General features: G+C 43.6%; 1 protein-coding gene across 4 annotated transcripts in view; it reads right to left on the reverse strand.

The window, feature by feature from the left end:
• Positions 1-23475, reverse strand: part of palld (palladin, cytoskeletal associated protein) — a 490195-nt gene that overhangs the window by 263000 nt on the left and 203720 nt on the right. For all 4 annotated transcript variants that reach the window (XM_073047881.1, XM_073047880.1, XM_073047882.1 and 1 more), the window contains 2 exons: positions 13142-13317; positions 67-133 (listed from right to left, as the gene is read on the reverse strand). In XM_073047881.1, coding sequence (XP_072903982.1) covers positions 67-133; positions 13142-13317 — 243 coding nt within the window. The remainder of the gene's footprint in view (positions 1-66; positions 134-13141; positions 13318-23475) is intronic.

Below are 23475 nucleotides of genomic sequence, written 5' to 3' on the forward strand. Positions count from 1 at the left end.
CACCACAGGGGACATGTGGTGCACGTGGTGGCAGGCTGTTGCACGCTAATAAACATTGGTACTTACTGTGACATGCCACCAGCATGTGAGTGAAACATCTCTCCCTCACCTTCTGAATCCGTAGAAGACGCACCTGTAGAGAGAGACAAGGACAGAGTCAAACTTTGCTTCAAGGGGAGTAGGCTTTGCACTTTTGAATAGCCCCAACTAAATATGAACCCTAAACACAAGAGATTCTGCCAATGCTGGAAATCATGCAACACACACAAAATGCTGGAGGAATAAAGAGTTGACTTTCTGGGCCGAAACCCTACATCAGGCCAGGAGAGGAAGGGGCAGGCTCTCAAAAGCAGCTTACTAAATAGTCAGCTGCCTGCATCTGATCACGGTTAGCTCATTGTGTGTAGTGTCCAATGAAACTTCAACCATAGCAGATTATAACCACAAGAGATTATACAGATGCTGGAAATATTGGCCAATGCACTCAAAATGCTGGAGGAACTCAGCAGGTCTGGCAGCAACTATGGAGAGGAATAAGCAGTTGATGTTTTGGGTGAAAACCCTACATCAGGACTCCTGATGAAGGAGGGGTTCCCAACCTTTTTTATGCCATGGACCCCCACCATTAACCAAGGGGTCCCTGGAGCTAATGTTGGGAACCCATAATGATAAAGGTTTCTGATGAAGGGTCTCAGCCTGGAACGTCAACTGTTTATTCCTCTCCACAGATGCTGCCTGACCTGCTGAGTTCCTCCAGCATCTTGTGTGTGAACATAAATGCTTTGCACTGCTTTTTGACATCCCAAGGAGGCGGATAGAGGACGAGTGCGCCTTCAGGCCAAGCTTTCGCAGCCCTGTGGACGGGCTGATTCTAAGCAGGAGCCCCCAGCTGAAGTGTTGCAGGAGAGAACGGAACATCGGGAATAGCGGATCCGCTGTCGGAGGCTGTGCACTCGGAGAGTTGTGCTCTCTCTCTCAATAGACAATAGGTGCAGAAGTAGACCATTCGGCCATTTGAGCCTGCACCGCCATTTTGAGATCATGGCTGATCAATTCTTATCAATACTCGGTTCCTGCCTTGTCCCCATATCCCTTGATTCCCCTATCCATAAGATACCTATCTAGCTCCTTCTTGAAAGCATCCAGAGAATTGGCCTCCACTACCTTCCGAGGCAGTGCATTCCAGACCCCCACAACTCTCTGGGAGAAGAAGTGGGTGAGAGATTGTTGCTGAGTCTTGGGTCACAGAGCTCAGAAAAAAAGGTGTGTGACAGACTTTTAACACAGTAAATCAGCGAGTTGTTTTGTTATGTCTCCCCTCTCGCTTCATGGCCTTTATTGGGGGAACTGGTGTGGTGGATGGCGGTAATGCTTTTTATTTTCGGAAGTGGGTGGGGGTTAGCAGTTGCTTTGGGCTACTGCTTGTGTGTGGTAGAGGGGAGAAGGGGGCTTTGGGGTTCTAATGTTTTAATTAACTTATTCTTTGAGACACTCTCCTGTTTTCGTGGATGTCTGCGAAGAACAAGGATTTCAGGATGTATATTGTATACATTCTCCGACATTAAATGGAACTATTGAACTATTTGAACAATAAACTGCTTGCAGGTAATTGAATCCAGTTGCACAACCATCGTGTAGATGAGTTTACCGGAGACACCAGGGCTAGCAGACACTGGAATCTGGAACAACAAACAACTTGCTGGAGGAACTCGATGGGTCGAGCAGCATTTTTGAATGAAGCTGTAGAAATTTCGCTCTCTGATTCAGTTAGTGGGATTGTGGGGTTGGAGTTTGGAGTTCAGTCCTGGTGTCTCTGTAAGGAGTTTTTACATCCTCCTTGTAGAATGAATGGGTGCTCTGGTTTCCTCCCACAGACCAAAGACACATTGGTAGTAGGTTAATTGGTCATTGGAAATTGTCCACGATCAGGCTAGGGTTAAATCAAGGGTTGCTGCACGGCACCAACTCAAATGGATGGTAGGGCCTGTTCCTTGCTATATCTTTAAATAAGATGATTAAATCTCTCCCTTCACACCCTAAACCCTCTAATTATTGATTCTCCAACACTGGAAACCAGAGATATTTTTACACAGGAAATAAGACCACAATGCACAGGAGCAGAATTAGGCTATTCAGCCTATCGATTCTGCTCTGCCATTCAATCATGGCTGATTTATTCTCCCTCTCAAGTCCATTCTCCTGTCTTCTCCCTGTAACCTTTGATGACCTTACTGACAACCTCTGCTTTAAATATCCCCAATGACTTGGACTCCACAGCCACCTGTAGCAATGAAGGCTTACGTTCAGCTAATGGAAGTATTACTGCGTCACGTAAGCTGGGATTTTTGTCAGTTCATGCCTTGGCCACAGTAGAATATTGGTTAGCTTTACAGTGCCAGTGATCACTGATTGGTTTCAATTCTTGCCAGTCTGTAAGGAGTTTTTATGTTCTTGGTATAACTGTGTGGGTTTCCTCTGGGTGTTCCTGTTTCTGCCACACCCCAAAGGACATACGGGTTAGGGTTAGCAAATTGTGGGCATGCAGAAGCATGGTAACACTTGCAGGCTGCCCCCAGCATATCCTCGGCCTGGGTTAGTCATTGACACAAACGGCACACTTCACTGTATGTTTCAAAGTACATGTGACAAATAAAGCTAATCTCTATCTTTAAAGTGTGGGAAGAAAGAACTGTCGGTGTTTTGGACTCAGGGTTCAGATCCAGACTCGGTAACGCTAAAAGTGATGGAGGAACTCTGCGGGTCAGGCAGCATTTATGGAAGGAAATGGACGGTCCATGCTTCAGGTCGAGACCTCTCACCTGGACGGAAGGATAGAGGACAGATAGCCAATCTAAAAAGCCAGCATCCTGTATATGCACCCACAGCCCTCCACAGATGTTGCCTGACCTACTAAGTTCCTCCAGCATTTTGTATGGAGCTTCAGATCCCAGCATCTGCAGTCTCTTGTGTCTCTGTAGACAGGTTGATGCACTGGGCATCCCTGACATTATTGAGAAATGCCAGCCTGTCAGAGGCTTTCCATCTGTCAGATGGAAAGAGGGAAGTTTGTTTGACACTGGGATGATTAGTTAGTGGGAACAGGAAATATCTTCCTTCCTGCAGCAGGATGGACACTAATGAAAACAGGTCTGGCCTAGTGGCAAGCACATTCTGTCATTAGGCACACCCAGCTCACTGCTCCAACACGTTTGTTTAATTGTCAAGTCAATTTGTCAATTGTGCACCAGTGCCCTATGAAGTCAGAAAAGGGCAGCATAGTTGTGTAGCAGTTAGTGGAAAGCTATATGATCAGGGTTCAATTCCTATTACTGTCTGTAAGGAGTCTGCATGATCGCATGGGTTTCCACTGGGCGCTCCGGTTTATTCCCACTGTCCAAAGACGTATGGGTTAGGGTTACCGCTGGTAGGTTGTGGACATGGTGCTGGAACCATGGCAACTGTTGGGATAGGAAACAGCTTCCTCCTCTAGGCCGTGAGACGATTGAACTCCCTCCCACCACCCAGGCCTCATCACGTATGAAGCCCCAGTAGTGTTATGCTGTTCACTTTTTACCTTGTGTCATAAATGCACCTTATAATTTGTTTATTTCTTTGTCGTTATTATTACATTATGTGTTGTGTGTAGGTTACATTTACTGTGTTGTGCACCAAGATGAGGGCACCCTCAAGATGGAGGAGTAAAACCTCCAAACTGATGTCATGGCGATCAATTTCTCCTTCTGAACAAATTCCCTCTCCTTCTCCATTCTCCACTCTGACCTTTAATCTCTTCTCACCTACCTATCACTTCCCTCTGGTTGCCCTCCTCCTTCCCTTTCTCCCATGGTCCACTCTCCTTTCCTATCAGATTCCTTCTCCATTCCTTTACCTTTCCCACCCATCTGGCTTCAACATATCACCTTCCAGCTGGTCCTGCTTCCCAGCACAATTCTCCTGATGCAAACGATGCATTTCACTGTATGTTTTAGAATCTGAATCAGGTTTAATATCACTGACATAAGTGAAATTTGTTACTTTGTGGAAGCGGTTTAGAACAGTTCAATCTACATGTGACAAATAAAACTAATCTTCTCTGAGGCATAACCTGACAAAAATGTCTGCTCAAGTGATGCAGTAAGTTTTCCAATAGCTGAATGTGAGCCTTAATGTGGTCACAATCCCACGAGTGAATCAAAGAGATGAATTTCTACTGCACTGTCTTTCAGAATGTTCCAAATATCTTTGCACTGATACATCACCACACAGAATGAGACAATTCAGCCACTGGGTACACACCAGCCCCCAGCAGAATCAGTACTGGCACTGGTTTATTATTGTCACATGTACTGAGGTCAGTGAAAAGCTTGCCTTGCACACTGTTCAAACAGATCAAATCATTACACAGTGCATTGTGGTAGTTTTGGTTTAGAGACACATTGTGGTAATAGGCCCATCTGTAGGAGATGAATCTCAAGGCTGTATAATGTAAACATATATTGATAATAAATATACTTTGAACTTTGAATCTGGACTTCCCAAATACACCTGTGTGACCAAATAACCTACTAACCTGCAGGAGTTTGGAATGTAGGAGGAAACCAGAGCACCTGGAGGAAACCTATGCAGTCACAGGGCGAACATACAAACTCCCTCCAGACAGCAGGGGGAGGTGGATTTCAATCCATGTCGCTGGCACGGTAGTAGGGTTTGGCTAACCGCTACTCTACCATGCCGACCCCAAAGGTAGATCAAGCTAAATAATAACAATGCAGAATCGTGTTATAGAGAGTGGGTGGTGCAGGTCAACAAACTGCAATATTATAACGAGGCAGATTGTGAGGTCACGATCCAAGCTATTGTACAAGAGGTCCATTAAAAGATGCTTGGCCATGTACATGGATAGGAATCTATCTACCTGTGACGCCACTTTCAATGAAGTCTGGGAATACAGGTCCATAGTTCATTGAAAATGGTGTCACGGGCAGGTAAGGTTATAAAGGAAACTTCTGGCACATTGGCCTTCATAAACTAATCCACTGAGTACAGGAGATAGGATATTATATTGAAGTTTTACAAGACGTTGGTGAGTCCTAATTTGAAATTTGCAGTTTCGGTCATCTACCTACAGGAAAGATGTGAACAAGGTTGAAAGAGTACAGAGAAAATGTACAAGGATGTTGCTGGGATTTGAGGATCTGAGGTATAAGGAGAGAATGAATAGGTTAGGACTTTATTGCTTGGAACGTAGAAGATTGAGAGGAGATTTGATAGAGGTATACAAAATTATGAGGTGTATAGATAGAGCATATGCAAGCAGGTTTTCCCATTGTGGTTGGGTGGGCCTATAACCAGAGGTCATGGGTTAAGGGTGAAAAGTAAAATGTTTAAGAGGAACATGAGGGAAAACTTCTTCATTCAGAGGGTTGTGAGAGTGCGGAATGAACTGCCAGCACAAGTGGAGCCTGTGAGCTCGATTTCAGTGTTTTAGAGATGTTTGGAGAGATACATTAATGGTAGGGGTATGGAGGACTCTGGTCCCATTGCAAGTTGATGGGAGTAGGTAGTTTTTGGCATGGACTAGATGGGCCAATGGGCCTGTTTTTGTGCAGTACTTTCCTATGACTCTATGAAAGTTTTAGAGGAATATGGGCTAAATGTGAGAAAATGGAACTAGCTTAGTTGGGAATCTTGGTTGGCATGGGCCAGATAGGCTGAAGGGCCTGTTTCATAAGACTTATGAATAGACTTAAGCCAATTGAGTCTGCTTCACCATTAAATCATGAGAACATAAGATACAGGAGCAGAATTAAGCCATTTGGCCTATCAAGCCTGCTCTGTCATTTCATCATGGCTGATCTAATTTTCCTCTCAGCCACAATCTCCTGCCTTCCCTCTGTATCCCTTCATAGTCTGACCAATCAAGAATCTGTCAACCTCTGCCTTAATGATACATAAATACTTGGCCTCCACAGCTGCCTGTAGCAAAGAATTCCACAGATTCACCACTCTCTGTCCAAAAAATTTCTTGTTATCTCAGTTCTAAAAGGACACCCTTCTATTTTGAGGCTGTGTCTCCACGTCTTAAGTCCATAAGACCATAAGACACAGGAGCAGAATTAGGCTATTTGGCCCATTGAGTCTGCTCCACCTTTTAATCATAGCTGATCCTTCTTTCTCCCCCTCCTCAGCCCCACTCCCTGGCTTTCTTCCTGTAACCTTTGATGCCATGCCCAATCAAGAACCTATCAGTCTCTGCCTTTAAAACACCCATTGACCTGGCTTCCATGGCTGCCTATGATAACAAATTCCACAAATTTACCACCCTCTGGCTAAAGAAATTTTTCTGCATCTCTGTTTTAAATGGATGCCCCTCTATCCTGAGACTGTGCCCTCTTGTCCTAGAATCACCCACCATGGGAAACATCCTTTCCACATCTACTCTGCCTAGGCCTTTCAACATTCGAAAGGTTTCAATGAGATTCCCCCTCATCCTTCTAAATTCCAGTGAATACAGACCCAAAGCCATCAAACATTCCTTGTATGATAACTACTTCACTCCTGTAATTATCCTTGTGAGCCTCCTCTGAACCCTCTCCAATGCCAGCACATCTTTTCTAAGATAAGGAGCCCAAAACTGTTCACAATACTCAAGGTGAGGCCCCACCAGTGCCTTATAAAGCCTCAGCATCACATCCCTGCTCTTGTATTCTAGACCTCTTGAAATGAATGCTAACATTGCATTTGCCTTCCTCACCATTGACTCAACCTGCAAGTTAACCTTTAGGATGTTCTGCACAAGGACTCACAAGTTCCTTTGCAACTCAGATTTTTAGATTTTCTCCTTGTTTGGAAAATAGTCCGCACATTTATTTCTACTAACAAAGTGCACGACCATGCATTTTCCAACATTGTATTTCATTTGCCATTTTTTTGCCCATTTTCCTAATCTGTCTAAGTCCTTCTGCACCCTACCTGTTTCCTCAACACTACCTGCCCCTCCACCAATCTTCATATCATCTGCAAACTTGGCAACAAAGCCATCTATTCCGTTCTCTAAATCATTTATATACAGCATAAAAAGAAGTGGTCCCAACACCGACCCCGTGGAACAGAACTAGTCACTGGCAGCCAACCAGAAAAGGATCCTTTTATTCCCACTCACTGCCTCCTACCAATCAGCCAACGCTCTAACCATGCCAGTAACTTTTCTGTAATACCATGGGTTCTTAACTTGGTATCTTGTTAAAGACCTTCTGAGAAGTCCAAAAATATACAACATCCATCCTATCCCCTTTATCTATCCTACTTGTGATCTCCTCAAAGAATTCTAGCAACTTTGTCAGGCAAGATTTTCCCTTAAGGAAACCATGCTGACCTTGTCCTATCTTGTCCTGTGTCACCAAGTACTCCATCACCTCATCCTTAACCTCTTCCCAACCACTGAGGTCAAGCTAACTGATCTATAATTTCCTTCCTGCTGCCTCCCTCCTTTTTTAAAGAGTGGAGTGACATTTGCAATTTTCCAGTCCTCTGGAACCATGCCAGAGTCCAATGATTTTTGAAAGATTATTACTAATGCCTCTACAATCTCTACCACTACTTCTTTCAGAACCCTAGGGTGACTTATGTACCTTTAGGTCTTTCAGCTTTTTGAGCACCTTCTCCCTGCTGCACACACTTCTCTTCCCTCACATGCTTCAATAAACAACTGATTTATTTTCCCTCTCAACTCCTTTCTCCCAGCTTTTCTTGATGCCCTTACTGATCAAAAACCTATCAATCTCTGCTTTAAATATACCCAATGATTTGGCCTCCACAGCTGTCTGTGAGAATGAATTCCACAGATTCATCACGCCTGGCTAAAGAAATTGCTCCTCATTTCCATTCACTAAGGACATCCTATTCTGAGGTTGTGCCTACTGGTCCAAAAGTCCCCATATAGGAAACATCCTCTCCACGTTCGCCTTTTATCTAAGCCTTTTGATATTCTTTACCTTTCAATAAAGGTCCAGGTATGAAAGCCCTCTCATGGGCGAAGTGGCAATTCCAGACTAAACTTGAATCAATGAAGTAAACTCAACAGCTGTGGACTCTATGATTTCTATGCTCACTTTGACCATTGCAACATGAAGGAACCTTGATGGACTCCCACAGCCACCGATTTCTGTCTCTGAGCCCAATGTGAGGGAATCTTTCAGGTGGGTGAACCCACAGAAAGCATCCAGCCCAGATGGGGTACCTGGCTAGGTACTGTGCTGATCAAATGGCTGGAATGTTCCCAGGCATCTTTAACCTCTCACTTCAGCAGTCTGATGTACCCACTGGCTTCAAGCAGGCTTCAATTTTACCGGTGCCTAAGAAGAACCTGGTAACTTGCCTCAAAGTCTATTGTCCTGTGGTGCTTACATGCACAGTGATGAAGTGTTTTGAGAGGTTGGTGATATCAGCTCCTGCCTGAGAAGTGACTTCAGTCTGCTTCAATTTGCCTACTGGCACAACAAGTTGTCAGCAGATGCCATTTCATTGGCTCTTCACTTAATCCTGGAACATGTGGCCAGCAAAGATGCATACATCAGAATGCTCTTTATCGAGATATGGGTGAACTTCCAGGAAGACAGCAGTACATATACAAGCAGTGGCCCCTTGGGGGCCAACCAAAGGTGCTTCTTTTCCTTGTTAAATCTATTTTTATACAGAGTAAGGCCATTCTTGACTCCAAGAACTATCTGTAGAGCAGGTCCAACGCATCAGTGAGCTCAGAGTAGCCAACTAGGGTGTCGTAAGAGCTGGCCAGTGGTTCGGAGAAGGCAAGGCGGCCTGTTGGGCTGGGGAGGTCGAGTCGGGCCGTCAGGTCACAGGGGAAGCTGGATTGTGTTCGGAAGAAATGATCTGGGTACAGACCATGCTGCTGCATGCTATTCGGAGGCACTGAAAATGGTGCCTTTGAGTTAGCACAAAAGCGGTGTGCAGGGAAACCATGAGTGACTGTCTTGGACGTTTCTTTTGCGATCGCAAGACCCTGATGGGCATTGATTGCCACGGGCTTGCTTTCCTTGTTTGGTGTTTAGGCAAGCAGCGAGGCTCGATGTCGGCTCGGTTAGAGCTAGGACTAGGCCTCAGTCCTCAGGCTTGCGTTGTAGCATGGCGTCCGGGCTTTTTGGGGGGTTGGCCACACCTGTTGGTGCTGCCCTCCAGTGTTGGACCAGTGGAATTACAGGCTGGACTGTCAGGAGCCATCAATTTGCAGTACTTGTTGCTCAGACACTTGGACTAAAAATTTGTTTTCTTATGTGACTATGTTCTTTTTCTTTCTTTCACATTATTTTGAATGCGCATATATGTTTTTGCACCTTGACTCCAGAGGAACACTGTCTCATTTGGCTATATCCATGTGTGGTTTGAATGACAATTAAACTTGATTAGGTTTGATTTGACTACAGCTCGACATTCAATGCTATCATTCCCTCAAAACTAATCAATAAGCTTCAAGACCTTGGCCTTAATACATTCTTGTGCAATTGGATCCTCAATTTCCTCACTTGCGGACAGACCCCAGTCATTTCAGATTGGCAACAACATCACCTCCTCGATCTCCATCAGCACAGGTGTGCTCAACCTCCTGCTCTACTCACTTTACACTTATAACTGTGGCTAAGCACAGATCCAGCGCCATATTTATGTTTGGTGACTACACCACTGTTGGCTGAATCAAAGGTGGTAACGTATCAGCATATAGGAGGGAGAATGAAAATCCGGCAGAGTGGTGCCACAACAACCTCTCACTAAATGACAGCAAGACCAAGGAGCTGATTATTGACTTCAGGAGATGGAAACCAGAGGTATGTGAGCCACCAGTCCTCAATGGGGGAATCAGAGGTGGTGAGGATCTGCAACTTTAAATTCCTCAGTGTTATCATTTCAGAGAACTGGTCCTTGGCCCAGAACATAAGTGCAATTATGAAGAAAACACTGCAGCACCTCTACTTCCTTAAATGTTTGCAAATATTCAGCATGACATCTAAAGCTTTGATAAACTTCTATAAATGTGTATTGGAAAGTATATTGATTGGTTGCATCACCACCTGGTACAGAAACACCAATGCTGCTGGATGGAAAATCTTACAAAAAGTAGTGGATGCAGCCCAGTCCATCATGGGTAAAGTTCTCCCTACCATTGAGCACATCTACACAGAGAGTTGTCACAGCATCCATCATCAAAGACCCCCACCACCCAAGTCATGCTCTCTTCTCGCTACTGCCATTAGAAAAAAGGTACAGGAGCCTCATACCACCAGGTTCAGGGACAGTTATTACCCTTCAGCCATCAGGCTCTTGAATGAATGGGACTTGTACTGTCACTGAAATTTTCCCATAATCTACAGACTCATTTTCAAGAAGTCTTCAACTCATGTTCTTGATATTTATTGTTTATTTATTAGTTATTAGTTCTTTTTTGTATTTGTTGTTTGTTGTCTTTTGAACACTGGTTGCTTGTCCATCTTGTTTGTGTGATTCTATTATAGTTCTTGGATTTACTGAGTATGCCCATAAGAAAAATTGATAAGGTTCTACAGGGTAGGTTTATTCAGAAAGTCAGAAGGCATGGGATCCAGGGAAGTTTGGCCAGGTGGATTCAGAATTGGCTTGCCTGCAGAAGGCAGAGGGTTGTGGTGGAGGGAGTACATTCAGATTGGAGGGTTGTGACTAGTGGTGTCCCACAAGGATCTGTTCTGGGACATCTACTTTTCGTGATTTTATTAACGACCTGGATGTGGGGGCAGAAGGGTGGGTTGGCAAGTTTGCAGATGACACAGAGGTTGGTGGTGTTGTAGATAGTGTAGAGGATTGTCGAAGATTGCAGAGAGACATTGATAGGATGCAGAAGTGGGCTGAGAAGTGTCAGATGGGAGTTCAACCCGGAGAAGTGTGAGGTGGTACAGTTTGGAAGGACAAACTCCAAGGCAGAGTACAAAGTAAATGGCAGGATACTTGGTAGTGTGGAGGAGCAGAGGGATCTGGGGGTACATGTCCACAGATCCCTGAAAGTTGCCTCACAGGTAGATAGGGTAGTTAAGAAAGCTTATGGGTGTTAGCTTTCATAAATCGAGGGATGCAGTTTAAGAGTTGTAAGGTAATGATGCAGCTCTATAAAACTCTGGTTTGGCCACACTTGGAGTACTGTGTCCAGTTCTGGTCGCCTCACTATAGGAAGGATGTGGAAGCATTGGAAAGGGTACAGAGGAGATTTACCAGGATGCTACTTGGTTTAGAGAGTATGGATTATGATCAGAGACTAAGGGAGCTAGGGCTTTACTCTTTGGAGAGAAGCAGGATGAGAGGAGACACGATAAAGGTATACAAGATATTAAGAGGAATAGACAGAGTGGACAGCCAGCGCCTCTTCCCCAGGGCACCACTGCTCAGTACAAGAGGACATGGCTTTAAGGTAAGGGGAGGGAAGTTCAAGAGGGATATTAGAGGAAGGTTTTTCACTCAGAGGGTGGTTGGTGCGTGGAATGTACTGCCTGAGTCAGTGGTGGAGGCAGATACACTAATGAAGTTTAAAAGACCATTAGACAGGTATATGGAGGAATTTAAGGTGGGGGGATATATGGGAGGCAAGGTTTAAGGGTTGGCACAACATTGTGGGCCGAAGGCCTGTACTGTGCTGTACTATTCTATGTTCTATGTTCTAAAAAGAATTGTAGGGTTGTATATAGTGATATATGGTTACTTTGAAATTAAATTTCCTTTGAAATTTGAACTAGATTACCCCCAGAATTGGAAAGGAAGGGGGAAGAAGTCAGAATAGGAAGGGAGAGGGGATGGAGTACAAGCTGGCAGTTGTTAGGTGAAGCCAGATGTGTGAATGAAGTAAGAAGCAGGAAGGTGATAGGTGGAAAAGTTGAAGGGATAGGAAAGGAGAGTGGACTATGGGAGAAGAAAGGGAAGGAAGAAGGGAATGAGAGGGACGAGATGGGCAGATGAACAGAAGGGGTGAGGGGGACTCAGAATGGAGAATGGAAAAAGAGAGAGGGGTGTGGGGAGGGGGGATAACTCAAGGTGGAGAAGTTGATGTTCATTGCATTGAATGATTAACACAGAGAGAGGTCAACTAGATACAAGTTAACTTGCCAATAGGTCTTGCATAGACAATGCTCTTGTATCTGGTTAGTGGGGCAGGACGTGTGGAAGAGTTGTCAGTCATCAGGTTTACCCAGTTTTCACCATATCATTGGTTACTGGTTTATTGTTGGATGGAGTCTGTGAGCAATGCCTTTGGGAACTGGTAACTGGTTTGTTGCTGTCACATGTAGTGAAAACTGCTGCCGTGGCAACCGGACAAGATTGATCCAAAGTTATGTACACCAAGGTAGTACCAAAGGAAAACAATAATAGAATGCAGAATCAAGTTCAAGTTTAATTGTCATACATGAATACCCATGAATACAGCCAAATGAATCAGAGTTCCTCTGGGACCAAGGTACAAAACACAGCACCAACAGTCACACACAGCACAAAGCACATATAATTATAATAGCAGAGAAACACACAGTGACAAAAAATATATATAGCTGATGCACCATCAATAACTCTTGGAGACGGGAGGTGAACGACAGGTTTTTATTAGCAGCAAAACGGAGCACTGCATCTCGGAGACTGAGGGGGGAGCAGTGCCTCCAATCGCCTTTAAACAGGGGTCTGTGGGAGAAGCCACAGGAGCAGTCAGCAGAGGGGCGTGTCCAGACAGGTATACATAGTTTACCAGAATAGCCCAAGTCCCTGAGTGTCATGGCCTGTAGATTGATGGTGAACGAGATGTTGACCTATAGCCATGTTTCCGCAAGAACAGGCCCGAAGTCATCAGATGCTCCTCATACATTAATCCAGAAGCTAGTTGTAAAGGGGAAGAAGCCGGAATAAGAAGGTGGGGGAGGGAAAGAGTACAAGATGGCAGGTGAGGGGGAAGGCAGGTGGGTGCAGGAGAGGTGACGAGTGAGAAGCTGGGAGGTGGTAGGTGGAAAGTTAAATGGCCAAAGAAGGAATCTGACAGGAGGAGAGAAGAGACTTCTAAAATGATCCGACTTGAAAATCTTTACACACTTGGTGTTTGTTTATACAAATGGCCTTGCACGCTCACCTTCGATATAGATCTCAGCAGACGTGCTGTCCGATCCAAAGCAGTTGGTGGCTGTACAGGCGTACCGGCCCGTATCGTCTTCAAATGCTTCCGCAATAACTAATGTGCAGAGATCACCATCTTGGAATATCTGGATGTCTGGGGTGTTTTCTAGTTTCCTTCCCTCACAAAACCACCTGTGGATTTGGTCAAACAGAGAAAAAAACACAGTAAATATCTTTTGTCTACTGGAATTCCAGAGGGCATGTATTCAGGTGAAAAAGATAAGCTCAAAGGAGATGAGATAGGGCACATTTTATGTTTTTTTAAGCACAGAGGACGGATAGTGCCTGGAATGCACTGCTAGGGACAGTGATGGAAGAAAATACGATACAGCTAGACCAGCTGGAAAAATGGTAGATGGAATTTAATGCAGACAAGTGCAGGGTGTTGTACTTCAGTAGGACCAACCATGGTAGGTCTTCCACAGTGAGCAGTAGGGCACTGAGACGTGCGATAGAACACAGCATTCTGGGATTACAGGTCCACGGTTCATTGAAAGTGGTGTCACAGGTAGATAGGGTCGTAAAGAAAGATTTTGGCACATAGGCCTTCATAAATTGAGTACAGGAGATAGGATGCTATGTTGAAGTTGTATAAGACATTGGTGAGGCCTAATTTGGAATACTGTGTGCAGTTTTGGTCACCTTCTTACAGGAAAGTTGTAAATAAGGTTGAAAGAGTACAAGGATATTGTGGTCTGAAGGACCTGAGTTACAAGGAAAGATTCAGTAGCTTAGGACTTTATTCCTTGTGGGGAAATTTGATGGAGGTATACGACATTATGAGGGGTACTTATCGGGTAAATGCAAGCAGCCTTTTTCCATTGAGGTTAGGTGGGACTACAACGAGAGGTCAAGGGTTAAGGGGGAAAACTGAAAAGTTTAAGGGGAACATGAGGGAAAACTTCTTCACTCAGAGGGTCATGAGTGTGTAGAATGAGCTGCCAGCAGAAGTGATGCATACAAGCTCGATTTCAATGTTGAGGAGAAGTCTGGATAGGTACATGGATGGTAGGGATATGGAGGGCTATGGTTCCAGTGCAGTTTGAAGGGAGTAGGCAGTTTAAATGGTTTGGCATAGACTAGACGGGCTGAAGGGCCTGTTTCTGTGCTGTACTTTTCTATGACTCTAGGTGTTTAAGAAGCTCATGAAGGATAGGATAAGGAGAGAGAAGATTAGCTTTCTTTATCACTTTTACATCAAAACATACGGTTAAAAGTGCTGTCTTGCTTCAGTGACCCACAGAGTTTGAGGATTGTGCTGAGGGCAGCCTGCAGTGTAGCCACGTTTCTGGCACTAACACAGCACATGACCCTAACCTGTACGTCTTTGGAATGTACGAGGAAACCAGAGAACACCCATGCGGTCACTGGAGAACATACAAACTCCTTACAGACAGTGACGGGAATTGAATCCCGATCAGTGACTGCTGGCGCTGTAAAGTGACTGTGCTGACTGTTACGTTACCATGCTGTCAACCAGGTTAGTTTAGTTAGGCTTTTATCTGGTTTAATTATATCAGCACTAGAAAGGCTTGTTTCTATGATGTACTTTTCCATTTTCTCTACAGTTCAGTAGTTCCATTCAATATCAGAGAAATGTATACAATATACATCCTGAAATTCTTGTTCTTCACAGACCACCACTGCTTCGTCAAACTGCCCTCACCTCACTGATAAGACAGATACATTGAATTATTGCTGAAGACGAAGAGAAACTTCGATAAGTGAACATAAAAGCGCCCTCCTCACCGTTGAGCACATCTATACAGATCACTGTCACAGGAAAGCAGCATCCATCATCAAGGCCATGCTCTCTTCTCGCTGCTGCCATTAGGAAGAAGGTACAGGAGCCTCAGGACCCATACCACCAGGTTCAGGAACTTGCCCCAAAACTGAACTGTTCCCAACACCTGTGAATTCACTTTTAAGTCTCTTCATCTCATCTACTCGATATTTACTGCTTATTTATTATTATTCCTTTTTATCCCTCTATCCTTTTGTATCTGCAGAGTTTGTTATTGGTTGTTGTTTGTCCTGTTGGGTGCACTCTTTCATTGATTCTATTACATTTCTTGGATTTACTGTGATTGCCTTCAAGAGAATAAATCTCAGGGGATCTACATGGTGATGTATATCGACTTTGATAATAAATTTATTTTGAATTTTTTAACTTTGAACTTTGAAGTGAAAACACAAGAGATTCTGCTGCTGCTGGAAATTCAGAGTAACACACACAAAATGCTGGAGGAACTCAACTGGTCAAGCAGCATCTACACAGGGGAACAGACAGGACAGCTTACATTTCAGGCGGAGACTCTTCATTAGGACTGAACTGTCTTCTTCCGGCATTTTGAGTGTGTTACTATGATGAGGAAACTACTTCGTAATCTTTGACTTGCTCCTTTTGTATTGGCCTCAGGGAAGATTTTTTCTGCATACTAATCATATGCAAATTCACTTCTATGTTATTAAGCATTAACTAGGTATTTCAAATCAACTGGGTGCCAATTAGAATAAGCATGGAAATCTATCAAAATTATGTTGTAGACATAAAGACACAAAAATATTAGTTAGCAATGGGAATTATGGATTCAAACTGGGAATGAAGACCAGTGTTTAATATTTTCATGAAGAACATTACCACTTCAGCTGAAACTCAACCCTGAACAAAAGTAGGCAGACGGTGGTGGTAGGGTAGTAATTAGAGGTGGTGTGCCACAGGGGTCAGTGCTGGGTCCCCTGTTGTTAGCATTCTGTTAACAACCATACCGCAAGCTTTCTTTGTTTGAGGATTTTTTCTCATTTGAGGAAGGTTAAGTTGTACAGTATTAATAAACAGAACTTGAAACTTGGGAGGTGAGTAGTGTTACAGAGTTTCTAAGGGGCTACAGAGCTGGTTTGGGGGGAGGAAGCCCCTCATTCGATGTGGTGGTGTACCACCCCAGGAAGCCACATGGGTGGCAACAGTCCTACTGGGTTAAAGACATGCATCTGAACATTACTTAAAGCATTAGATATGGTGTAGTGTAGGCCATACGATAGTGTAGGTCCATCTCGATAGACCATGGATTTGTGCCTGGAAAGTTTCCAGGGTGCAAGCCTGGGCAAGATTTTCTTAATGGAAGACTGGCAGTTGCCCAAGCTGCAAGTCTCCCTTCTCCACGCCACCGATATTGTCCAAGGGAAGGGCAATAGGACCCATACAGCTTGGCACCGGTGTCATCGCAGATCAATGTGTGGTTAAGTGCCTTGCTCAAGGACACACACGCAGCCTCATCCTAGGCTCGAACTAGCAACCTTCACATCACTAGATGAATGCCTTAACCACTTGGCCACGCGCCAAGATATGAATGTAAGATTGAAAAGGCATTGCATGGTTTATTCTTGTAAATATTTTTTATTATGAATAAAGTTTATTTTGGATTAAAAAACAACTTTGATGTCAGAAGAATGAGGGGAAATCTCACTGAAGTTTATCAAATGCTGAAAGATCTCAGTAGAATGAATGTGGAGTGGATGTTTCGTATTGTGGGGGAATCTAAGATCCGAGGGCACAGCCTCAGAATAGAGGGACATCCATTCAGAACAGAGATGAGGAGGAATTTCTTTAGCCAGGGAGTGGTGAATCTGTGGAATTCGATGCTACAGGCGGCTGTGGAGACCAAGTCAATGGGTGTATTTAAGACACCATTGATAGGTTCTTGAGTAGTCAGGGCATGAAGAGATACAAAGAGTAGGCAGGAGACCAGGGCTGAGAGGGAAATGGATCAGTCATGATGAAATGGCAAAGCAGACCTCATGGGCCAAATGGCTAAATTCTGCTCTTCTGTCTTATGGTCTTATCAAGTTTACAAAGTCAGAGATGAGCTATATTTGTCACATCTATGTCGAAACATAGAGTGAAATGCATTGTTCGTGTCAACAGCCAACATAGTCTGAGGATGTGCTGGGGGCAGCCCACAAGTATTTTGGCACCAAATAGCATGCCCACAACACACTAATCCTAAGCCATAAGTCTTTGGAATGTGGGAGGAAACCAGAGCACCCTGAGGAAACCTATACATTCACAGGGAGAACATACAAACTCCTTAGAGGCAGTGGTGCGAACCATTCTTCACTGGATTCCATCCATCTGGGAGCATGGAGGACACGAGTATCACCACACCACATCTCTAGGGGTATGCAAATAGCAGAACTATTCTGCCAAATCTGACTTTACTTTGATCTCATAAAAGTCTCGGACTTGGGAAGGACTGTGGAGGATGCTTCTTACACTTGACTGTCTACAGAGATTTGTCTCCATCCACCTCATGATGGCCTCCAGGCTACGATCTTAACCAAAACATCACAATTACCTGGTCTCAGTGCAGGCTGGTGGCATCTCCACACTTTTCTCAGTTCTCTTCACCACAATACTGCATCTCAACACTTGTTACTGGAGTGGAGCTAATCTACAGGATCATCTTTACCCTACTCCAGAACCAAAGTCACCCCAACTTTCATCACCAAGTTGCAGTGAGCAGTTATCACTTGCATTTGTACACATTCAGAGTCCCTTCTTCATCCAAGACTTGTTCACCAAAGCACACAGGGAAAATGGCCCTTACACTCAATATGTACAGAAATTCTCTACAACCATCCTCCAATGACAGTGGAAAACACAGACCACTTCCCATTTCTCAGGACCGCCTCTCACTGGAGTCAGACATTGGTGAAAAAATTAATGCACCAGTACAGATGTTGGCTGTTTGAGGTAAAAGCTATAAAAATTAAGACCTGAAGCTCACCAGGAAGTCACAGTTTCTCTGTCTGTCTCAGACACAAGGATGACTAACAGCAGGCTGGTCAAAGCCATGGAGGGAACTACTGAGAAGGAACTACAGATACTGTTTTTTTGAGGCATCGCTCCTTGAAGATGTCCTGGGTACCTGGGTGCCTAGTGCCCATGATGGAGTTGATTGAGTTTACAACCTGTGGAGGATCTCTGCACAATCCTCCACAACCTTGATAGGATGACTGACCGTCAATCTTTGGGTATAGTTTTTCATTGATTCTATTGTATTTCTTTAATCTGCAAGAAAATGAATCTCAGGGTAGTATCTGCTAACATATATGTACTTTGATAATAAGTTTACTTTGAACTTTTGAACATCCTTGATCCTTAAAGTATCTAAGATGGGGAAGCTGCTGCCCCTTGTCTGAATTCTCACAATCTCGTTGACAATACCTTTGATTGGAAAATCCTACAAAAAGTAGTGGATTTGGCCCAATACATCATGGGAAAAGCCCTTCCAACCATTCAGCACATCTACATGAAACATTGCCGTAGGAAAGCACCATCCACCATCAAAGATCCTCACCACTCAGGCCATGCTGTTTTCTCACTGCTGCCATCAGGTTGAAGGTACAAGAGCCTTAGGACTTGTAGCACAGTTCAAAAACAGTTACTACCCCTCAAACATCAGGTTCTTGAACAAAATAGGTTAACTACACTCACCTTCCCATCCATTAAGATATTCCTACAACCAATGATCTCACTTGAAGGACTCTTTACCTTGTTATTTCATGTTCTCTTTATTTATTGCTATCTATTTATATTTACATTTGCACAGTTTGTTGTCTTCTAGTTGATCTTTCACTGATCCTGTTCTAGTTACTATTCTATAGATTTGCTGAGTATGCCTGCAGGAAAATGAATCTCAGAGTTGTATGTGGTGACATATATGTACTCTGATAATAACATTTACTTTGAAATCCCTCACACAAGGTAGAATACAACAAAGGAAGTCTGTAGCAAATGTAAGCTGCTTGCCATGTCTGTGACTGGGAGGACTGAAATTCCCCTTCTAATGAGAAACAGAAGGCTTGGCTGCTTCTCAGTCTAATCAGCAGCCCCACACCGAAACTCACCTGTTCCAAAGCTGTGGACTGTTGAAAGCTCTCATTAATTGGAGAGGGATGGCAGACATTAGCCAGGGTTTAATTAATCTTGGGACTTCAGATTTGGCGGGGGGGGGGGGGGGTGGTGTGTAATGTTGGTGCTTATGTTCACATGAATATCCCACAGATTGTTCTATTTCACCAGCAAACCCTTTCACTTTCTCCCTATCTTCACTCTTGATGCCTTTCATACTGCATATGGTGGTGAGCTTCACATTCACTCATCCCTTACACAAGAAAATGGGAGCAGAAGGCCACTGGGCCCTTCAAGTATGCCCCACTATTCAAGTGTATTTAGGAGACTATTAGAGAGGTATGTGGATCATGGAGCAATGGAGGGCTAGATTGATCTTAGAGTAGGTTATAATGTAGGTTTTCACACATAAAAACTGCAGAGATGATTTATGTTTAAGAAAAAACGTAGCAACTCATTTATTGTATTCCAAAAGCTGAACACAAAGCAACATAACAGCACTTTACATAATTATGCCATCACGTCAGACCAGTCTTTTAAAGTGAACCCCAGCTCAATGTTGGTGGCTGTGAATTTGGTACGTTTCCACCAATTACATTCCCCTACAATAACAACAGCACAGCATTGTGGGCCGAAGGGCCTGCAGTGTGCTGTTCTGTTCTATGTTCAATGGTTGATATGTGTCAGCTTCAACTCCTTTGTTGTACCAGTTCCTCATAGCCCTCAATTCTTCGATTTCCAAATAATTATCCATCTCCACATTAAATAGATCCAGTGATCCACCTCTACTATCCTTGGAGGCAGAGAATTCCAGAGATGCACCTCCCCAAGAACAGAAGTATCAATACACCTTAAATTTAAATGACTTAGGGCACATTTCTAACTATTCCCAACACACAGAATACTGGAGGAACTCAGCAGGACAGGGGGTCCTGACGAAGGGTCTTGGTCTGAAAAGTTGTTTGTTTACTCCCCACCATAGACACTACCTCCAACATTCTGTGCATTGTTCTGGATTTCCAGCATCTGCAGAATCTCTTATGTTTACATTTCTAGCTATGCCCTCTTGCTGAGGCACGTAGAAGATTGCGCAGAACTAAATTCATTCTGGTGTCCCCTAAACAATATCACTAAAGCAGGTGATATGGTTATTGGTGTATTGCTGTTTCGTGCAGAAATATAAAGTTTTGGTTAGACCATTTTCGGAGTATTGTCTGTAGTTCTGGTCACATTCAGATTTATTTATTACACATACATCAAAACATATGGTGTAATGTGTTGTCTGTGTGTAGCCCACAAGTTCTGCCACGCATTCAAAGTCCAAAGTAAATATTATCGGAGTACATGTATATCACCATACACAACCTTGAGAGTCATTCTCGAGTGGGCATTCACAGTAACTACAAAGAAACACAACAGAATCAATGAAAGATTGCCTCCAACAAGACGGACACACACCAAAATGCAAGAGACAACAAACTGTGTAAATACAAAAAGAGAGAATAAATTTAAAAAGCTATAAATATTGAGAACATGAGATGAAGAGTCCTTCAAAGTGAATCTATTGGTTGAGGGAGCAGTTCAGTGAGTCATTTTCCCTTGGTGGAAATATCAAATATTAGGTGTAATTTTAGGGTGAGAGGGGGAAAGTTCAAAGGAGATGTATAAGATAATTTTTAAAGCTATTTTATTATTATTATTGAGACATGATGATTTTTGCACAGAGCGTGACAGGTGCCTAGAATGTGCTGCCAGAAAACATGTTATAACAGCAATATTTGAGAGGGGGCTTAGACAAAGTCTAGAGGAATATAGACCATGTTAGGGTTAGTTTAAATTGGCATTATGGTCGACAGAGACATTGTGGGCCAAAAATCCTGTTCCTGTGTATTGTTCCAAGGTCTATGTTCTTGAACAGCTTTCATGTTTCCCACATTACATCAATGGTCACACTTCAACAGTACTTGAACACATGAAGGTGGGGGCGCCATGATAGCCTAGCGGTTAGAGCGACACTATCACAGCTTGGGGCGGCAGAGTTCGGAGTTCAATTCTGGCGTCCTCTGTAAGAATGTTTGTAGGTTCTCCCCGTGACCGCATGGGTTTCCTCCGAGTGCCCTGGTCTCCTCCCATAGTCCAAAGCCTTACTGGTTAGTAGGTTAATTGGTCATCGTAAATCGTCTTGCGACTAGGCCAGGGGTTAAATAGGTGGGTTGCTGGGCTCATTGGCCTGATCTATGTGAAATGGCTAAATAAAATTAAATAAAATTTCTCAATGCCCCACGTTTGGGACTAGTGATACAGTACATTGATGCAACTTTTCACTACCCTTTCTTGTAGTTTTGTTTTTCTAGTAGCAATGTGCCTCTGACTATATTGTTATAGAAGAATTTCTTTAACTGCAAAATCCTCTTTGCATTAACCACACAACAGGCTCAAACCAAATCTTGGAGGAAAGGAAATCATTCTGAAAGGAGTTTCCAGATCCTCTGTTTGAGGAGTATCAGAGCAATGACAGAAAGACCCACAACACCTGGCTCGGTGACTAATCCTCTATCTTTAGCCTACAGGTGGTGGGGTTACAGGTTTAATGATGGTACTAAACAAGAGACAGGGAAGGTATTTAAGGATCAGTAAATCACAACAGGTGGTCTCTCTGTGGATTGTGCAGTCATTAACTCATTGGGAATGTTGACCTTTGGGCTTTTATCTGCAGTCACCATAATCCCACTCCCACACTGCCCTCCCCAAGCCCTCAGAGAGGCAGATCCAAGAACTATTTGATATCGGTTTATGGGACTGCACTGATGCCAGCTCAGGAACAGTCCATTCTGCCCGCGCGATTTTCATACACCCAGTTCAGAAACAAGCCATTCGGTCCACGTGATTTCCCCTTCCCCAAACCCTACCAATCTTGCTTTCACCAACCCTATCAGGGCTTTCTTTCACACCTTACATCAGAGCAGATAATGGTGGAATTACATAACAGGTCACGTGGCATCTAGAGGAGAGGAAGGTGGTAACGTTCAAGTTTTGGATTTAATATATCGATATTGGTTTATTATTGTCACGTTAGATTTGGATTAGCTTTATTTGTCACATGTTCATTGAAACATCAAAACATATTGTTAAATTTCTTCATTTACGTTAAATCAAGTCAGCACGGATTGTGCAAATGCCACTAATTCTAACCAACTCATTAAGCCTAACCATACGTCTTTGGACTGTGTGAGGAAACTGAACCACCTGGAGAAAACCCACATGGTCATGGGGAGAATGTACAAGTTCCTTACAGGCAACTGAAACCCGATCACTAATCGTAACGCTACGCTACCGTCTCACCTCAAGATGCACCACGATTCAGTGAAAACCTATCTTGCATACGATTCACGCAGATCAAAGTGCATTGAGGTAGAACAAGGTAAAACAATAACAATTCAGAATAAAGTGTAAAAGCTACAGAGAAAGTGCAGTGCAGGTAAACGTTAAGGTGCAAGATAATAACGAGATAGGTTGTGAAACTAACAGTCCATCTTATCGTACAAGATATGTTTGATTAGACACTGTTGGATTGATCTTGGAGTAGTTTAGAGGTTCAGCACGACATAGTGGGCCAAAGGGCCTGTACCGTTCTGTTTGAGAGTCTGATAACAGTGGGATGGAAGCTGTCCTTGAGCCTGGTCACTGTAAGTCATCTTTCTTTCTAATGTGCTTCTTTCACTGATATCACCAGCAGGCTTGTAGGGTGATCATTGCTTCTTAAGGCTGTAGATTGAGGTTAAATTCATCTAAATTGGTAAGTAGGTTCATTAATATCTACAAACGTTTGTAAATTAAATTAGATTTAAACCACATCAAAACCCATCAAGACTTTGTTCCACCAACAGCAAATCTCTTTTGGGTCATCCATGATGAACCACATCTTTATTTCACATTTCCTCGCAACATTGAAGGAGCCCATTTGGCCCATCGGATCTCTGCCAGCTCATTGCATCATCCCACATTTCCATTGACTCTATCCCACTGCCCAACCAAATTCTACCCACTCTCCTGCACACCAGGGGCACTGAAGACACACACACCTAGGCTCAAGGGCATCTTCCACCTTACTGGACACCTAGTACAATAAGTGGACTCTTAACCTCACAGTCTACGTCGTTGCGACCTTGCACCTTATTGTCTGTCTGTGCTGCACTTTACTCTGCAATCTGTTAGAGTGGTTCTTTTGTGCGGCCTCAATGCACTAATATAACAAAATTATGTGTGTGGACAGTAGGCAAGACAAGATTTTCACTCCACCTCAGTAGATTTGACAATAAACCATTTACTGTAGAACTCCAATTAATTTCCCAACCTGCACATTGGGACGTGGGTGG

The sequence above is a fragment of the Hemitrygon akajei genome, chromosome 6, assembly GCF_048418815.1.
Source record: "Hemitrygon akajei chromosome 6, sHemAka1.3, whole genome shotgun sequence".
Taxonomy (NCBI): Eukaryota; Metazoa; Chordata; class Chondrichthyes; order Myliobatiformes; family Dasyatidae; genus Hemitrygon; species Hemitrygon akajei.